This window comes from Hydractinia symbiolongicarpus, chromosome 4, assembly GCF_029227915.1.
Source record: "Hydractinia symbiolongicarpus strain clone_291-10 chromosome 4, HSymV2.1, whole genome shotgun sequence".
NCBI classification, from domain to species: Eukaryota; Metazoa; Cnidaria; class Hydrozoa; order Anthoathecata; family Hydractiniidae; genus Hydractinia; species Hydractinia symbiolongicarpus.
In genome coordinates, this window is record NC_079878.1 from 14,902,780 (window position 1) to 14,920,168 (window position 17,389).

General features: G+C 36.7%; 1 protein-coding gene across 1 annotated transcript; it reads right to left on the reverse strand.

Moving 5' to 3' along the window:
• Positions 1-718: 718 nt before the first annotated feature.
• LOC130642264 (uncharacterized) lies at positions 719-9,400 on the reverse strand. The gene is made up of 9 exons (XM_057449353.1): positions 8,689-9,400; positions 8,433-8,590; positions 7,402-8,149; positions 6,902-7,069; positions 3,999-4,168; positions 3,114-3,258; positions 1,548-2,045; positions 920-950; positions 719-782 (listed from the first exon to the last, which is right to left on the reverse strand). The coding sequence occupies exons 1-9, from the start codon at positions 8,732-8,734 to the stop codon at positions 719-721; spliced, it is 2,028 nt and encodes a 675-aa protein (XP_057305336.1). The 5' UTR covers positions 8,735-9,400.
• Positions 9,401-17,389: the final 7,989 nt, after the last annotated feature.

Sequence of the window (17,389 nt, forward strand, 5' to 3'; positions counted from 1 at the left end):
ATGCAAATATCGGTATTCTTTTGATGTTTTCTTATTTTATCATTTTCGACCCCAGATACTTTGCCTTTTTGATATGAGAGAAGGTAGCTACAATTTTGCCGCCGGTTTTCTCTTATATCAAAAATGCAAAACTCCTTGGGCACGAGGATGCTTATTTCATGAAAACTTTTGATGTCCAGTTCACGTTGTTTCATCAAAAAAGATGAAGGTAAGTTTCAAATAATACACATTAAACATGTTTTCACTGTGAACTAACATAAATTAAGAAATTCTGCTTAAAAATCTCTATAGCAATGACGGGCTAGTCACACCAAGTAATATCGTGCTAAAAACGCACGTAATAGCAATCCTGCGACGGTCAAAAATCAAAGGACAAGCGAACCCGTGAATTTTTCCACGGCTAACCAGTCTCTACAATAACAGCAGTATTCCGTCTGTTTTTTTTGTGGAAGTAAAAAGTCGTGTTACGAAAACAGGAAATACGATACATAAAGGACGGGTTAACCCCATGGATTCATACACCGAACAAGTATTCAAAATAGTATAGTTTATATTTCTGTGATTTTTTAAATCTTGTTTAAAAAGGTTATTAAATCAAAAACCGTATTATAATCATATAGTAATCCCTCCCCCCACCACTAATTTACGTGCATTTTCCGCGGCTAACGACTAGTCTCTAAATTAATAACTAGTCCGTAAGGTTTGTGGAAAAACCAACTTAGACAGGATAACATTTGAAATGAACCTTCATTTGAATTTTGATGACGTCAGCAATGATCCGTCTATAAACGGAAAAAAATTTGTTTACACGTTGCCTTTATGGTGTTGAGCTGAAAACGCTGAGGAAGAAAATGAATTGGGTGCTGTGCTTTTGACGAACCGTTAAGGATAGTAAAAAATTTCTTAAGAAATTTTATACCCATTACCTTCATCGGATAGATCTTGGAACACTAATGAAGAAAATAAATAGGATCATGTACTTTTGAGAAACGGTTGCAGAGATATCTTGTTTTAAGGTTTTGTAATGACGTTATCGACATATCTATTCCGAAACAGATTCGGGGACCCATGTTTAAAATACTTACCCAATTCAGTCCCACGGTGTTCCTAGCTACCCATGCGGTGAAAAATGACTGACGTCACCACTCCGTTTTTAATTTATTTGACCTCGAAGTTATAACTGCACCTTAATGACTTAATTGACGCTAAATTAGTGTTGTTCACCCAAACCTGAGTCCCGAGTTGGTTCGGGATTGAACTGGTTGATGACGTCATCAAAAATCCCTTTAACACTAATATATTGTCTCGATCCGTGTTTCAAGATCTATATATAAAAATTGGTGTTTTGGTGGCACAACTTTTTCTTGTGCACAAACGACAGAATATGGGCAATATTGATATAGAGATTTTAACCTATTCAACATGTATTTAGAAAAAACGCTTGATGAAAGCATTAGACGCAAAACAAAATTACATAAAAAATACGCAACAGATTCTGGCAACGAAGTTAGAATAAGTTATAAGATATGTGAATAAATAAAATTTACCTGCATTTGCAAGATGGAGGGAGAAAAAGAACGAGTTAGAGCCATCGTTATAAATCGGCGCAGGATTCGCATGAATAAGTCGTCCACCACGATATTCCAGACCAGGTTCTGCTGTCACAAAAGGTGTGATGATGTTTGAAGTTTTTTCTGTCAATATAAACTCCGCAGTAAAAAATAGCTTCAATGAAAGGAATTGGTGACATCCTATGATTCTTTTAACAAATGATTTTTCTAGTGGAAGCCAAATGTGGCGCGTGTTGAAAGCTAGTGTCAACTTTGAATTAAAAATGATTTCATACCACTCGAAGGAGGTGGGCAAATTATTTAACAAGACGTTAGAATGGACATCACATGAAAGCTTTACTCGTTTGTCTACCTCTACAAACTTCTTCGGAAGATGTAAAACTTTTAACAGATAATCATCTTTCATTCGCTCTCTTCTTTCGAGCAAACTCTCAAAATTCGTCGCCACTTTCATACTACCATCTATCATTTTAGCTAAAGACAATTGGCTTGCAATCATGCAAATATATACAGTAGATATTAATCCATTTCTTGCTTGTCTATGCAACAATGTTAGACTTCTCGATCATTATGTGCTCAAAAGAAAATGTAATGGCGTGTTCACTTTTGTTAGGGACGTGTATTATGACTATGGTACTGCAACAAATGTCTTTCAGAACTATTTTCACGCTCAAGATCATGAAATGAACACGAGAAATAACAGAAAGTTGATTACTATTCCAAAAATTAAAACGGAGTATGCCAGAAAAAGTTTTTATTTCATGGGAGCAAAAATTTATAATACGCTTCCTCTAGAGGCCCGTTCTTTAGGCATGTCTGATTTTAAAACATTTTTAAATGAACATTTCAATTAGTTTTTATTTAATAATACTTAGGTCTTTTAGCCAGTCTTTCAAATTGGTTTCCCAGTTTGTCTCTGCCTTCAATCTTTTTTTCCTAGGTTTTTTAAACTCTTTTTCACCCGACTTCTTTATTTTTGACCAGTCCTTGATTCTTGTGTGTCTATCATACTTGGTTTTATTATTTATGTATATATATTTTTAATGTCTTTTTATATATTTTTAACTGGACACATATTTATAACAGCTTTTAGTTGACATGTATATCCAGTATAAATATTCGTTTAATAAAAAAAATAAAAAAATAAACTAAAGAAAATTGACGTATGCGAAAAAAAATTAGCAGCAAGGTTGATCTGAATTAATAAAAGGTAGTCCGAATATTTTTTTCGAACGTAAAAAAAATCGAAACTTTTTGTGATGGTTTTTTGATGCTTTTCAGTGATGATTGAACAACTCAAAATCAAGCAATCATTTATAAAATAATATTTTTCATAAAAAATTTAGAAAAATTGTGAAATTACCGACCGCTGTTAAGGTTTACACGTTTATTTGGTTCGTCCGTAAAACTGCAGACCTTTGTTCTCTTTAGCCTTTGGACTAGGCTCTCGTTACCTTTCCTAAACGGTTTTTACTGTCAATTTTTTTTCTCAAGGTTCTTTCAAATAGTTCGAAAAAACAACATAGGAAACACTTTACTTACACCTTGGACATCCATATAGTTCCACACGAAAGCAAAATTGGTTGATTTGAGAATTGGTCTGATAAAAAATAAACCTTAACAATTTAGCAACCAACCGTGGGTTCAGCCACTGACGAGTTATTTCACCCAGCTTGTGTTCAAAAATCTGACAAAAAAAATAATTTATTAAACTGTAATAATTGTTCGAGAAGCTTTGGCATAAAATTAAAATCTACATTTAGTTAGGATTAAGGTAAACATTTTCATGCGCGTGCAATGCAATATTGCTTCTGTAATAGAACAAAAAAAATTTGCATAGAGCAAAGATTTTGCTCCACAAGCTTGGGGACAAAATCAACCTCGTCCCCAGGACCTCTTTTCGCTTTTTTGATATCGGGGATGGCGCGAATATGATATGTGATAAAAATTTTGTGGCTTCTGCAACATGTCCCATGTCCATACTGTTAAAACACGTGATGCAACAAATATTTCCCAAAATCCTTTGAGGCATACTGTTATTGACCAATAAAAATACAAGAAACTGAAGTATTGCTTTTCTTGAGAAGTTGGACATCAAGTCAGAAAAGAAGATAGAAGAAAAAGCAAAAAAAGAAGCTATCTGACAAGGAAAAGACAATTAATCGATTTTTACAAAACAAATCCGGCGTTATGGGATAGAGCATGTTCTTCTCTTCATCGTCTGGCAAAAGTAAAGCCAATATCATTTCTCTGCTTATTCCTTTATTCAAAGTTTTACATATGACCATTCTGCGGCAAATGAAAGGTGGCTATGAGACATGTTGCATAGCACGCGAATGTTTCTTGTGTTCCCTTCTTTTAGGTATTTCTTCAAATATAAGTCTGTTGAATTTAAATGAATGCAAAACGAAAATACTGTTAACATACACATTTTGCTGGTGTGCCATAGTAATTTCTGATGCTTATATATCTCCAAATGCTTTCGTGCGAACCATATTTAACAAAATAAGTTGACAGGGAACACCATTTGTTTTCGGCCAATAAAGCACCTTGGGTTGCCCAGCCGTCAATTATTGCCTCCACAGGTAGTCTTATTTCTAAACATAAATAACGCAATAAAATTCTATAAAGGTGCGAATTTTGCAATTCAATTTTCAAAATAAAAGGGGCTATTCATATGAGGCGAGCTGGTCCGGCTAACCGGGCTGGCTCGGTTAGGCGAGATGATATTTTGTTACGTTCAAACAAGGCAAGCTGGCTCGGTTCGGCGGGCTGAAAATAGTCCCTAAAGTTTGTTCATATATTTTATATCGCGTTCTAAAGGAAATTTAAATTACAAGGAATTCTTCAAAAAATTGTATTTTATGAAAAAGCTACAAATAATGATTATTTTGTCAAAACAACGATAAATACCTAACATTAAAATTTGATGATAGTGTTATTCTTTTGAAGCGTTTTTATATATTTATTGATTCCATGCATATAATATAAATATTATTTTCACCAATAGTTGACAAAAAAGGCAACCTTTAATATTTTTTGGCACTGTACAGAAAAAATAAAATGAGTCAGCTCGGTTAGCCGGGCTGGTGTGTTCATATGGAAAAATTTTATTTCGCCCTGCCGAGATGTCGGTAGATACAACCGAGGTTTCGGCAATGCGGGTTGGCTGGTTCCTCACTTAAACACATGCATTTTTATAAGGTTTTCTAAAGCATATTGACATCTCGCTTGGGTGATGCAGCCTGGTCAACCGGTTGGTTAGCTCGCCTCCAAATGAACAGCCCCTAATTGAACTAAAATTGATTTAAAATTATTGTGTATACATCATTAAAAAGTAAGAGAACGATAATACTAAAAGACGTAAAAACACAAATCAATATTCGAAAATTGATCTAATAAAATTTAAATCATATGAATATGGATTATATGAAATGAAATGAAATTATAACGATATTATAACAAATTACAAGTATATTGTAGAAAAATTATAACTGTATTATAAAATATATTTAATGATATTATACAAATGTATCCTGGCCTTTAGAACAATATTATTTCAAATGTAACCGCCAGTTTCTCACTTTTTTCGAAACTCACACTTAGCATTTCATTCATTTCAAATGTTTTTATGCGCGTAAAAGAGATTAAAAAATAGTGAAGAGTAACGCGACTAAAAATTATGTCAGATAATTTTGTATTAACAAGTACTTTTAGATCGTATCAAGCCCCAAGGCAAGGAATTGTATTGTATGCTCCCCTTTGATTTCTGTGATGGAGCCCATCGTTTACCTCTACAGTTCTTTTTTTTATAACTTTTTTCCATGTAAAAGAAGGAGCACAAAATTGTTACTTTTTCGTTGTCGCTCATGTCTGATGTTACGATAAATTAAATTCAGATTGTTCTTTATATTGTATCGTGTATGTATCGAAAATATTTCTTTCAACAATATTTCAGCAAATAATATTTTTCGAAAATTGATCTACAAAATTGTTCTGTCTATTCGGGCCTTAAGAATAATAAATATTTATTTGCTACCGTGGCTGATTTGGACGAACTGGATGCTAATTCAAAACTCGCGATAAAACTCGCGGTAAAACTGGCGGCCGCGACTTATAGCTAACAGTCGCGATTTACAACTAGCGGCCGCCAGTTCAAGATGTTGCATTTTGTAGTGTACACAATATACCTGACATATTTCTTCCTTCAACACACCCAAGCACATCGCAAGATTTAGTTTATTATTACCACGGTATACATCCTAAACTCAAATAAAAATACAAAGACGTATGTTCCATCATTACTGCACATCATGAAAAGAATGTTAGTATGTCTCAGCTGAAGGCTATTTTAAAGAAGAAAGGATTGAGCAGAAAAAGAAATGTATCAGATGAAAGGTATTATTGAAAATGAACTACAAACATCATTATCTAAAGCTAGATACCGCCAAATGACTGAAAATGTGTCTGTGAAATATGGTATTCTTGTGTCGAAAAAAGATGTTCGCAAGGTGCTATAGAAGTTGACCCAGAAGGTGTAGAAAGTCGAAAAAGTAATGTCATCACACGCAGAATGTATTGGTCTATTGGCCCCGGCGATGTATATCATTTGGATGGAAATGATAAGTTGAAAAGATGAAAAGATGAAAAGATCGGGATTCTGCATTCATAGATGCGTAGATGGTTTCAGCAGGAAAATTCTATGGCTTGTTGTTGCATCTTCTAACAATGATCCACTTATCATAGCTATTTATTACATACAGTGTATTAACTGGTATAAAGGTAAAAAAATATACTGTGAAGATTTGCAAGTTATTCTCATCGGCTCCTCTGATAATTATCTGTACGCAAGCCCAGCTAGAAATCAACGAATTGAAGCTTATTGGTCGCGCCTTAAAAAGTTTTGCACAAGTTGGTGGATCGATGTGTTTCATTCCATGGTCAATCGTCACATTTAACGACCACAACTGCATACGCATCAAGAATGCCTCTTATTTTGTTATATGCCCATAATACAAAAAGAGATGAATGAATTTGCGCGCACGTGAAATTAGCGCATGATTTGACAATCTGCTAATACACCCGGAGAAAAACCCGATATAATTATTTTGAAATCGCGGCCGCATGTTGTAATGCGCGGCCGCGTGGTATATACTCATAAGTCGCGGCCGTAATTAAAGGCTCATACGTCACGGCCGTTATTAATGGCTCATAAGTCGCGCCGGAATTAAGTTGTGCCGCGAGTTTTACCGCGAGCTTTGAACTATAATCCAGTTCGTCCAAATCAGCCACGGTAGTTTGCCGTTAAGTTTTAAATTATGGTGACTTACGTAGCCATGGAAATTTCTTCATAGGAGATATAAAAACATTAGAATCGTCAAATGAGGTTGTGAGTCTTGCATGATGCGGAGCATTGTTTGGTTCCCGAACCGTGTTGGAAGCAGTGATCATTGAATCAGTAATCTCGCCAGATTCCATGCCAAGTGGTTTCATGCATTCTTAAATACAAGCTACACTTTTGCATTGCAGAAACAAGAAATTTACCTTCAGCCTGAGATGTCTTATCTTTGGGAAGTATTTTATCTGAAACTATTCTTATTTTGTTCTTATACCTTTTTGTATTTTTTGTATTTATTTTATAGAAGTTTAAGATCAATTTTGTGCAAGTTTCGGTAAACCGCAACAACTGATTCTTTAAAACATCTTTTTTGTATTTATCAGGAAAAAGACAAAATTACTGACGTGCTGATCCAAACTCAAAAAACTTTTTAAATCCGTCCGCATTTACTTTTGTCTTTGCAATATATACGTCTGAGTAGCTTGTACCTACCGTCATTACACCGTTCCACTGTTCTTAGATCGTCAAACATCAGACTTCCTTTCGTGCTCTTATCAACAAGAACTAGCGTCGCAGGTTTACTCCTGTACCTGCTCATATCGAACGCATGACGCTCCATAACTTTTATTTCTTTCTTCAGAAAGAGGCTCTTCACAACCCTTCTAAATACAATGATTTGGACTCCAATTTTTCCTGTATCATCTCCTCCACCAATTAGAAAGCTCAATTTAGTTGTATTGATGAAAAATAGCGGCGATTGGAGCGTACCAGTGTAGGATAAGTTGGTCACAGTTCTTTCGGAAGTTGGCGTTGGATGATATTCGTAGCTGGACACCCACCACCTTCCTAAGAACCCGGTGGCCGACTGCCTTTCTCTGTAATACTTGTTATCATCATAGGTTGGTTGATGTTTGAAGGCCTTTCCTTCTATTGTCCAGTTTACCAGTGCGCCATCTTCGAAGTTAAACACAGGACAACCTTCTTCAAAATCTGGTTGTAAGAGTTGTGAATCATAAGGTAACGCTTCTGCAAAACTTAGTTCCATAGATTTACTGTTGAATTGAAAGTTTTTTATACCCTCCTCGTCTTTACACCCAAGTAAAATTATAGACGGTTTTTCAGTCAAAAATACATAATGTTTAAATATAACACGTATCTCTTTTGCTATGATGCTAGGTTCTAATACTATAGTGCCCACGCCACCGTTTTCCTCTTCCAAGTTTTCATCGCCTACAAAAGTCTGAAATATATAAAATATATGAAATATGTATCCATTGTTATTGCCCATCGCCACAAGCCACAATTATATGTTTGGTAATTATGTCTTTATTCTAATGAAGCAATATAAGAGAGTTTAAGTACTAAAATCATAAACCAATTAAAAAAACATAGACTGCGCCATTTTATAAATTTAACCTAATGTTATTATGCAAATTATAACAAAAAATGGTGTTGATAAAGGCTGGTTTCAAAAAAAAAGAGAGATGTCACTGAGATCACTGTTTTGACTCAAAAATTCCTACCTTCAGCTCACCGTTTTCTACAACATCCTCGAAGTCTTCAAATATATCTAGCCGATACTGAATGTTAACATGAGTTGGAAATTTTGAAAAAACAGGGTATTTGGGATAATTTGGAATTACGAACTTCAATGCTGTTATTCTATGCTGCGATTCCAGCTCTGTGAGTGAAAAGAAAAAATAGAATACTCTAAAGCAAACAAACAAACAAACAAGCTAACAAAAAAAGCAAACTAACAAACAAACAAGCAAAACTTACTCAGCACACTTTTTTCTTTAAAATCTACTTCAGAAACTTTTTCCATAAAAAGCCAATTTCTACACACTAAAATCAAGCAATAAAAAAACTTAAAAATTATTTCCTTAGCATCCTTTAATATTGATTATACGGTTAATTAATAAGGTGACGATGTAACCCTTAGAAAGGTATAAGTTCTTCATTTTTTTGAAAAAAAGAAGTTTATCGTAACCTCTTCCCTAACGATGCTCCTCGGACCTTAGCCTGAGAAAGATAAATTTTCTTTAAACCCAATTCGTGTTGCCTAAATTTTAAGTGAATTTCAGGCCTATGCTAATCTCTATGAGGGATAGCATTGATTTTGATATATAGCTAGTTGAGATGTACTGTTGTCTTGCATATTTTATTATAAATATGCAGCAAGGTTTCCCAGATTTTGAAAACATAAAAGTTTAAAACAGTTTCCTCATACTTCTTACATCTTGTTGAAATGACGTAATAACGCTTTCGTCAACCTTGTCATCGCGTCGATTGTCCGTAGACCAATCTTTGTAAAATCTTTCCTCAAAGTTAGGAAAGTAAGTAAAGTATAACGATGTAACCAATTTTAAGCTTATTATTGCAATCATTATTAAAAATAAAGCACGAACGTTTGTGGACAACATAGTTCAGTTTCTCATCATTCGAATATATGTTAAACGAAATTAAAATGAGAAAACACGAACCTATTCAGTTATTAATAAAAACGTTGCAATGGTACCCATGATTACGCTGCATTGCAGTTTTTGTTTTTTTCCATTTTTTTAGCGCGTCGCGCTAAGAAGCTAGAACAAGCAACAGATTTCCGCCTTGTAAAGAGAAAATTTACTCAGAAGAAAAAAATTTAATAATCGACCAAGACTGAGATTCTTATTTAAAAACAAGATAGACTATTAAAAGATTAAGCCAAACTTTACTATGTAACTTAATAACCGCTATTTTGAGGCTTTTTGAATATTCTATTTCCAAAATTGATTTAAAGTAGCCCTTCTAGAAGGTTTTGTAAACATATATGTTAGGAAAAGTTTAAGCATGATTGCGTCATGATCACTGAAATAGACATTAACTAGGGTCTCGACGTCAAAAGTATTTAGAAAATTTTCATGGATATAGATATTCTGAAATAACGTGATTTTTTCTATTGTACACAAAGTGTTGTATACGAGTGCCAAATAAACGAGGGGGGTCTTAATAGTAAGGGGGTTGAAAAATACTAGAATTTTAATAAGTGGGGAGTAAATTAAAAGGGGGGTGGGGGGGGGTGGATAAATAAAAAATGTATTAGTTTCTCCTTAATTTAACCTCTATGCTGATATATATATAGAATATAGCATACCTACAGTTAAAATGTAAAAACAAAACAGAAAAACCATGTTTAAAGTCATGTTTCATTACATGACTCCCTATACCGATTTAATGTTTTCTCAAAAAAATAGGCCTTACTCTTACTCCCTTGCTCAATGTTGTTGTTTTGATAAAGGCTGATATCTAAAAAAGAAAAAAACATTGATAAACATGAAAAACATTGATAACACTGAGTATACAAATGTGGATGGAACCTATATTGCCACATTATTGACACCAATATATTCAGAGCAGGAGTCTACTAGACGTCAAGTTGAAGAAACAATCATAGATATGTTTGAGGATTTTCTCTATGAAATTGATACAAAACGTATGGAGTATATGTTGTTTTGGCTAACTGGACAAAAACATATACCTATTGACCATACAAAATTGAAAATCGTAGTATATTTTGACAATGACTGTTTCTCGAACTGTTGGTCATACGATTTGTTTTCCTGTTGTTCACTCATGCAGTCGGTCAATAACTCTTGAAGTCGCTCACATGAAAAGTCCTGAAAGTTTTCGTAGAACTCTGTACATAGGTTTCTGTAAAGGACAGTCATTTGCAAGAACATGATATTTAGATATGTACCTTATTATTGTTAACATTTTTTAACATTATAAAGGGACATACAAAAGTAAAGATTTCTAACAGTTATTTATATTTATACTTCTGTTGATATTTTTTCTTTTTTTTTTAGTATATATCATTTTTTAAAAATTTATGTTATCAGCAAAATCTGGTATATATATTTTATGTCCCTTGGCGCGCAATCTTCAAAAGCGTGTGGTAAACGCTCAAGGCATCATCCCGAGTTTTTGACGCATGGATTTTAAGCTGTGCAGGTACATAATCGAAATACTCAGTGAATTTGTTTTCATCTTCGGAATCGTTTGTTTCTTCCATTGCGTTCAAAAACTTGTCCTCTTCTATTTCAAGTTTCATTTCTGTACCACTGTAACTTTCAGGTTTATAGAAAATTGAGTCTGGCTGGCCTGACACACAATCAAACCTTGATTTGCGGATATAGTGTGTGTTCCAATGTTCCTTCACATCGTTTAGTTCTTGTTGTATAATCCCAGAAAAAGAATACCATAAGCATTCCATAAGCATTTGTTGTTCATCGCCCAAATCCAATGTACCCTCAGACTCTATTTGTTAGATCTCCTCAAAGCCACAACATCTTTCTACTGAATCCGTCCATGGCTCCATGTATTGAAAATCATACCTTTTGAAAGGTCTGAATTCTAAGCGATTGCAAGGAAATGTACATTTTCGAATAAATGAACTAGCTAACAACACTTCTTCCTTGTATGATCCAATATTTTAAACGTATTTCAGTGAGTGTGTCCTTGGATCCCCCATGTTTAACTTTCTCATGACCTCGTTGAATAATTAATTGCGTAAAATATCCACATTTTGGTAACAAGATTAGATTACGAGAGTTTTGCGATATGAGTCTTCCTTTGCATCGTAATACATTTTGAGTGTCATAATAAATACCAAGGGATTGTTTTAGCTGGTTCCGATTATTTATCATTTTCAGCAAATACTTTCCGAATATTAAATAACCATATATTTTCTGCGTCGTTAATTGCATCCAATGTAAGATAACCATATACGCGTTCTTTTTTACGTAACTTTCTCTTAATGTTGTTTAAAAATCTCAACACGTAACTAGTAACACGTAGAGGGGGTTCATACTAGAATAAAGCATGCTTAGTATAAAAATAAAGCATGCTTTGACTAAAGCAAGTTGCCGGTAACATCAAAGGCAGAGTTGTAAACAAAATTTAAAAAAAAACGTTCATGTTCTTGTTTTTCTCACATACGAGTGAACTTTAAATTTCATAATACCCGCTCAAAATCTTCACTTTTAATACTCAAATATTTGTGCATAATTTTCATTCTATTGTTTTATGCACCTATGGCAGCTGAAGCAAAAATAAAGAGTGCCTCGAAGCACTCTAAATTTTTGCTTGTACCAATTGCCTGTCGACTATCCCGAAAATACATAAAAAAAAAACAGGCTGTTTAATATAAAAACGTTAGACGTTGTCAGAGACCCACATACGGTCATATTTACAGGCCCGACAAGCTGTGGCAAGACGCAACGTGTCCTGGACCTGCTCGAGAACCATTAAAGGCAACCCTATTACAGCATAGTCGTATTATGTCCAACAATTAGATGGAATAAGATATACCTCGAGAGAGCCTCGCTCTGGCGGGACGACTACGTGTTTCTGATAGACCACAAAAATCGGCTGTTTGAATGGATAGAAAATTTGTCGTCGTTGCTGGCAGCTGAAGAGAGTTTGTTTGTCGTTGACGACTGTATAGCCGAAGAGAGCCTTGATAAGCGGCGACAGTCCCTGCTTGAGCCTGCCATCAGCGGTAGACATAGCATAGTCTTTGGCTACTCACGCAATCGTATACTGCCTTGCCCAAAAATTTGAGGAGACAGAAGAAACAACTCTTCCTCTGGTACCCCCATGAACGTTGAGATCTGAAGATGATCGACGAAGAAACCAACCTTATTTTCGATTGGGGGGAGATCAAGGCTGAGTTAAAAAAGTCCAAACATGCGTGCTTATACGTGAAGCTTGAACATCCTAGGACTTTGAAAATTCTCGAGTGACCGTATAAAAAATCCGATTCTATCCTATAAGAGAAAAAATGTCTTCGCAACTTAGCCTTTTTAACACAGTACCTGCCGGAGCAATCGAGACCCTGTTCGATGAACAAAATCGGCCTCGTCTACCAGGTGTGAAATAGTAGGGTTCAAGGGGCCATGGGATGCCCCCCCCCCTTGGTAGGGGGAAAATCCGCATGATGTATTCGTCACATTGGATGGTGCTCTGGAAATTGTTATCAAATCAAAAAAACCGAAGGCTGCACAACTTACCAGATGGCTAACTCGAAAAGGTGTTGAAAAATTGGAGGATGAGCTTAATGAGCATCGTCAAGCCCTCGAGGACAGGGATATGGGATACTTGTGGTGCTGGAGGACGAGCTTGAAAATAGGAATCGACAAACTTGCAGTGCTCCAAGAACGGTATGTACCACATGCTCAAGATCCAATGAAAGACAACGCAATTATAATCCATGGCAAGCACAGCGCACAGGACGACGACGAGTACCATCATCTTCCCTACTAATGCACGCGTGTTTAGAGGCAGAACATTAACAAGAAGACATTTTGGTTGCAGAATCCGTTTATACGAGTAGATTGTTCTCTATTTGTTAGGTATGACAGGACAAATTTCAGGGCATTAATTTCAAATCCAAATGCCTCAAGTTTAGCGATTAGTATATCATGTGGCACGCAATCGAAAGCTTTTGATAGATCCATTAAGACTGCACCAACCACGTAATTCATCTCAAGTTTTTTCTTCCATTCTTCTAGTAAACGAATTAAGACATGCTGTGTATTATAGTTTTTCCGATAGGCTGACAAAAATATTGAAAGTTTCGATTCTATGAAAGACATGATTTGATCCTTCATAATGTTTTCATAGAATTTTGAAAATACATTCAACACACTGACAGGTCTAAAATTTCTAATGCTATGTTTGTCTTTGCCTCCTTTGTCAAGAGGTGCAACCGTTGCACGTTTGGCTCCATCGGGAAAAATATTCAATTTTATGCTGCTATTTATAGCATTTTTCAATGGGCCAATCAGATATTCACTAGCTAACTTCACAAGCTTTGGGGGTGTTTTGTCTCTACCTGGAGAGGAATTTATGTTTAAATTAGTAAAAAGTTTTTTGATTGTGTTGTCATCTACCTCCTCAAAGTTAAAAAAAATTTATATTTTCGTTGCAGGCTTTAATTTTGACAATACTCGGATGACTCTCGTATGTTTTAATTATCTCATTAATTAGTCTCTCTTTGTCTAAGGAATTTCGATAATCAATTGATATTGGCTTGGTTCCACTACTTTTTTCTACAATGTTTATATAGTGATCATTAAATAATTCAGCAAGCTCACTGTCATTGGTTATCTGAGCACCATCTTTGATAATCGTAATGTTATCATTGTTCAAACCACTTTTATTGGTTATAAACGGCTTAATAGTTTTGCAAAAAGTTTTATTTTCTACAATCCCAGAATCTATAACATTTTTAAAATACATTTTTATGGCTTTCTTTCTGAGGCCAACACACTTATTTCGTTGTTTTTTATATTTAATCTTGTTTTCTTCAGTAGGGTCCACGAAGAGTAATAGGACGCCTTTCAAACTCTTCGCCGGGTTGTCAATTTGAAGGTTGTAACTGGTATCAGCCTTTTTCATGGTAACCACCTTGCTTCTTAGGATCTTTTCGTAGGGTAAAGCAAGACGACTATACCGTGACATGGATGGTACCGTCGTTGAGGTTGATCCCCTCTAAAATCAGGTTATTATCGCGATCAAATTTGGGTAGCCAGAGATCCCGGTAGACTGCCAGTGTGGAATAGTCATTGATTTTGCACTTCGTTGCCATTCAAAATGATACGTAGGTCTCGCACCAGGCTTTTGCCGATATTCGAGACGATCAAGCGTTTTGTATTGGTAGTTGTCACTTCCAAGTCAAACAGGAGTAAAATAACCTCGTCCTGTCGCATGATGGGGATATCCACGTACGATTCCTTATTCTGATTGATTGTCGAGGAGGTGTTACTGATCTGGACGCGCTGCTTTCTCCCCTTGATACCAAAAAGCTGTTTCATTTTTGCGTATGGGGTCCAATGTAGTTCCAAATGCACTCATTTATTTATATGGGATTTGTTTTTAAATAAATGCCAACGAATCCAGTATATGAGCAGGATATTGAGGATGAGGAGGGCCGTCCAGATGACAGACATGAAGATACTACTCCATCAACGCCAAGGCCTCCACGATCAGGAGAACAACAGGGTGTTCCAGGGGCTAGACTAAGATCAAAGGTCGATAGACTTTACGATCATCCTAGGGAGAAGTTGGGGAATCCTACTGCGAGATATTACGATGCTTTTAGGCTGGAAGGGAAGCGTCTTTTTTTAACGATGTAGATATTACGGAAGCTATTACAAAGGAGAGGGGTGAGTTGTGATCTGCCGGATTTATCATAACAAAATTGAAGGTACATCTCGTGTGACTATACAACTACACCTAACAAAAACGCAGCGGTCCAGGCACTTGGGCAAGAGGTTGATGATATGGTGAAGAAGGCCAGGGCTGATGATATCATTTCAATGGACTATTTAAAGAATATCAACAAAGTTGCAGATGCCACAGAGAGGGCTATCCAAGAAACTCCGTTTGGTGGCACTGATCTCACTGAACGTGAAATAAGAGGGTTTAACCAAGTAGTACAAACTACAAGAGGGAACTTAAAATACTTAAAAAACAAGATGATTTTGTACGACAGCGAAATTCACAATGCAGAGGATAAGGTTGAACAACTCAAGACGCAGAAGGCCGTGACAACCGAGGGTCAACGAGCTAACCTCAAGGGTGAAATAGCAAAGGTTAAGGAAAAGATCAAAGACCTGAAGGATGAAAAAGAGGCCGCGCAAGAAGCACATGGTCTACTTTCCTCTGAAATAGTTAGTCAGCTGAAGGTCATCAAAGAAACCATAATGAAAATTGCCGGAGATTACACGTCCCTCCTTTAAAAGCTCAAGATCCTCTTCAAAGAGCAAGGTTTAACTATATTATCGTTTCAGCTGTTGGTCAACTGACAAGCACCATCGTACTTGCAGTTACAGGGGGAAGCGCTGGAGGTGCTGCAGGAGGAAGTGCTGCAGGAAGGGGGTTTGTAGAGAAGCAGCTGAAAAGGTTTGGGAAATTCCTGAAATACCAAGCAGCCAAGGCAGGCGCTGCATTACCCGGGGTTATTGGTACCGTAGTCTCTTTCTTTCTCAGAGTAGCGGCAACAATTGTCGAATATGCAGCCAAGCACTTGTACATGGCAATCGCAGCTGCTGTTGCTTTTGTGGTGGCTTATGTTGGAAAGAGAAAAAAGTCTAATATGTCAATGAAACACATTAGACCTTACTTAGGCCAGATGTAGGCAATAATGAGCCCTACCCCCGCCGTGATCAACACTGTTTTGGTATCCTCATGTTGTTCCCCCTGTAAAGGTTGTTCAAGAGTATGCTTAGGAGGTGTAGTATGTCTGGGAGGTGTGGTATGCCTAGGGGGTGTAGTAGGCTTAGGTGGTGTAGGTGGTATAGTATGTACAGGAGGTGTAGTATGCCTAGATGGTGTAGTATGTGTAGGGGGTGGTTTGATGGCCCGCTCCGTAGGCTTTGCAATAGGCTTATTATTCACATCAACTTGGACCCCAGCACTTACGTTGGCAGGTGCTATGAGGATGTTATTGTTATAACCCTCAGTTTTACCAATACGCAAGTTCATGTTTAAGGGTAGCATGTACACGCTGGGCATGACGGCAAATTTGACTGGGGTTGCGGCATACTGCAGCCCTTTCTGAAATTGTGTTATGTCCTGCCCGACATTATCTTCCCGCATCACCATACTTTGAAATTTTTGCAACAGAATTTGCCTTGCTGTGTAGTTGTCTGCACCAGACTTAAGTAAGAATGCCTTGGCCCCCGCCTGCGATCCAAGCACCAAGACCACGTAGACACGAATACCCTAGCTTAGCTTGGTAAGACCTTCCGACGTCAGGCCCCGGCTTGTCGGTATGATAACCTCTGCATAATCACCAATCAACTAGGGGCCACCATGAACCGTTTGTCAGGGAGGACATGACTGCCTTGAATTTGTACAGGCTATTAAGATCTGCAGCGTATCCGGATGTTGAGTAGGGATTTTTGTACTGATGAAAACCATCTTCATAAGGCATGGGTACCTTCATGCTTGCTAGAATGCGTCTAATATGATAGTAAATTTGGAATATAAAATCGAGTTGACAGACGGAGCCGGTCATGTGCTTAGCAGAGATATTCCAGTAGTCCAAGGCTTGTCCTGTCCAACCCATTCTGACAGAGTCATTCAGCAAATTGGTGGGGATTTTGATAGCATACTTGGTAAACTCGGGAAATGCCACGGGAATATGTGATTCTGTAGACATGTACAGGTCCTGGTGCTCCAGGTTCTTGAAACCAAGGGGCCATTTTCCCCTATTGGATTTGTACTTTGCCTTGGGGTTGTACGAGTACATGTTCATCCTTTTCTTCTAAGAAAGGGATGAAGCAGCTGTACATTACCGATATTAAAAAGCCCTTGATATTCGAGGATTACCTGGGACAGGACACGAGGATTGCCTTGAAATCCATCAGTATTCGACCTACATGGCTGGACATTTACAGCGACAACGAGTTTGCCATCCGCAAGGTAGGGCCTG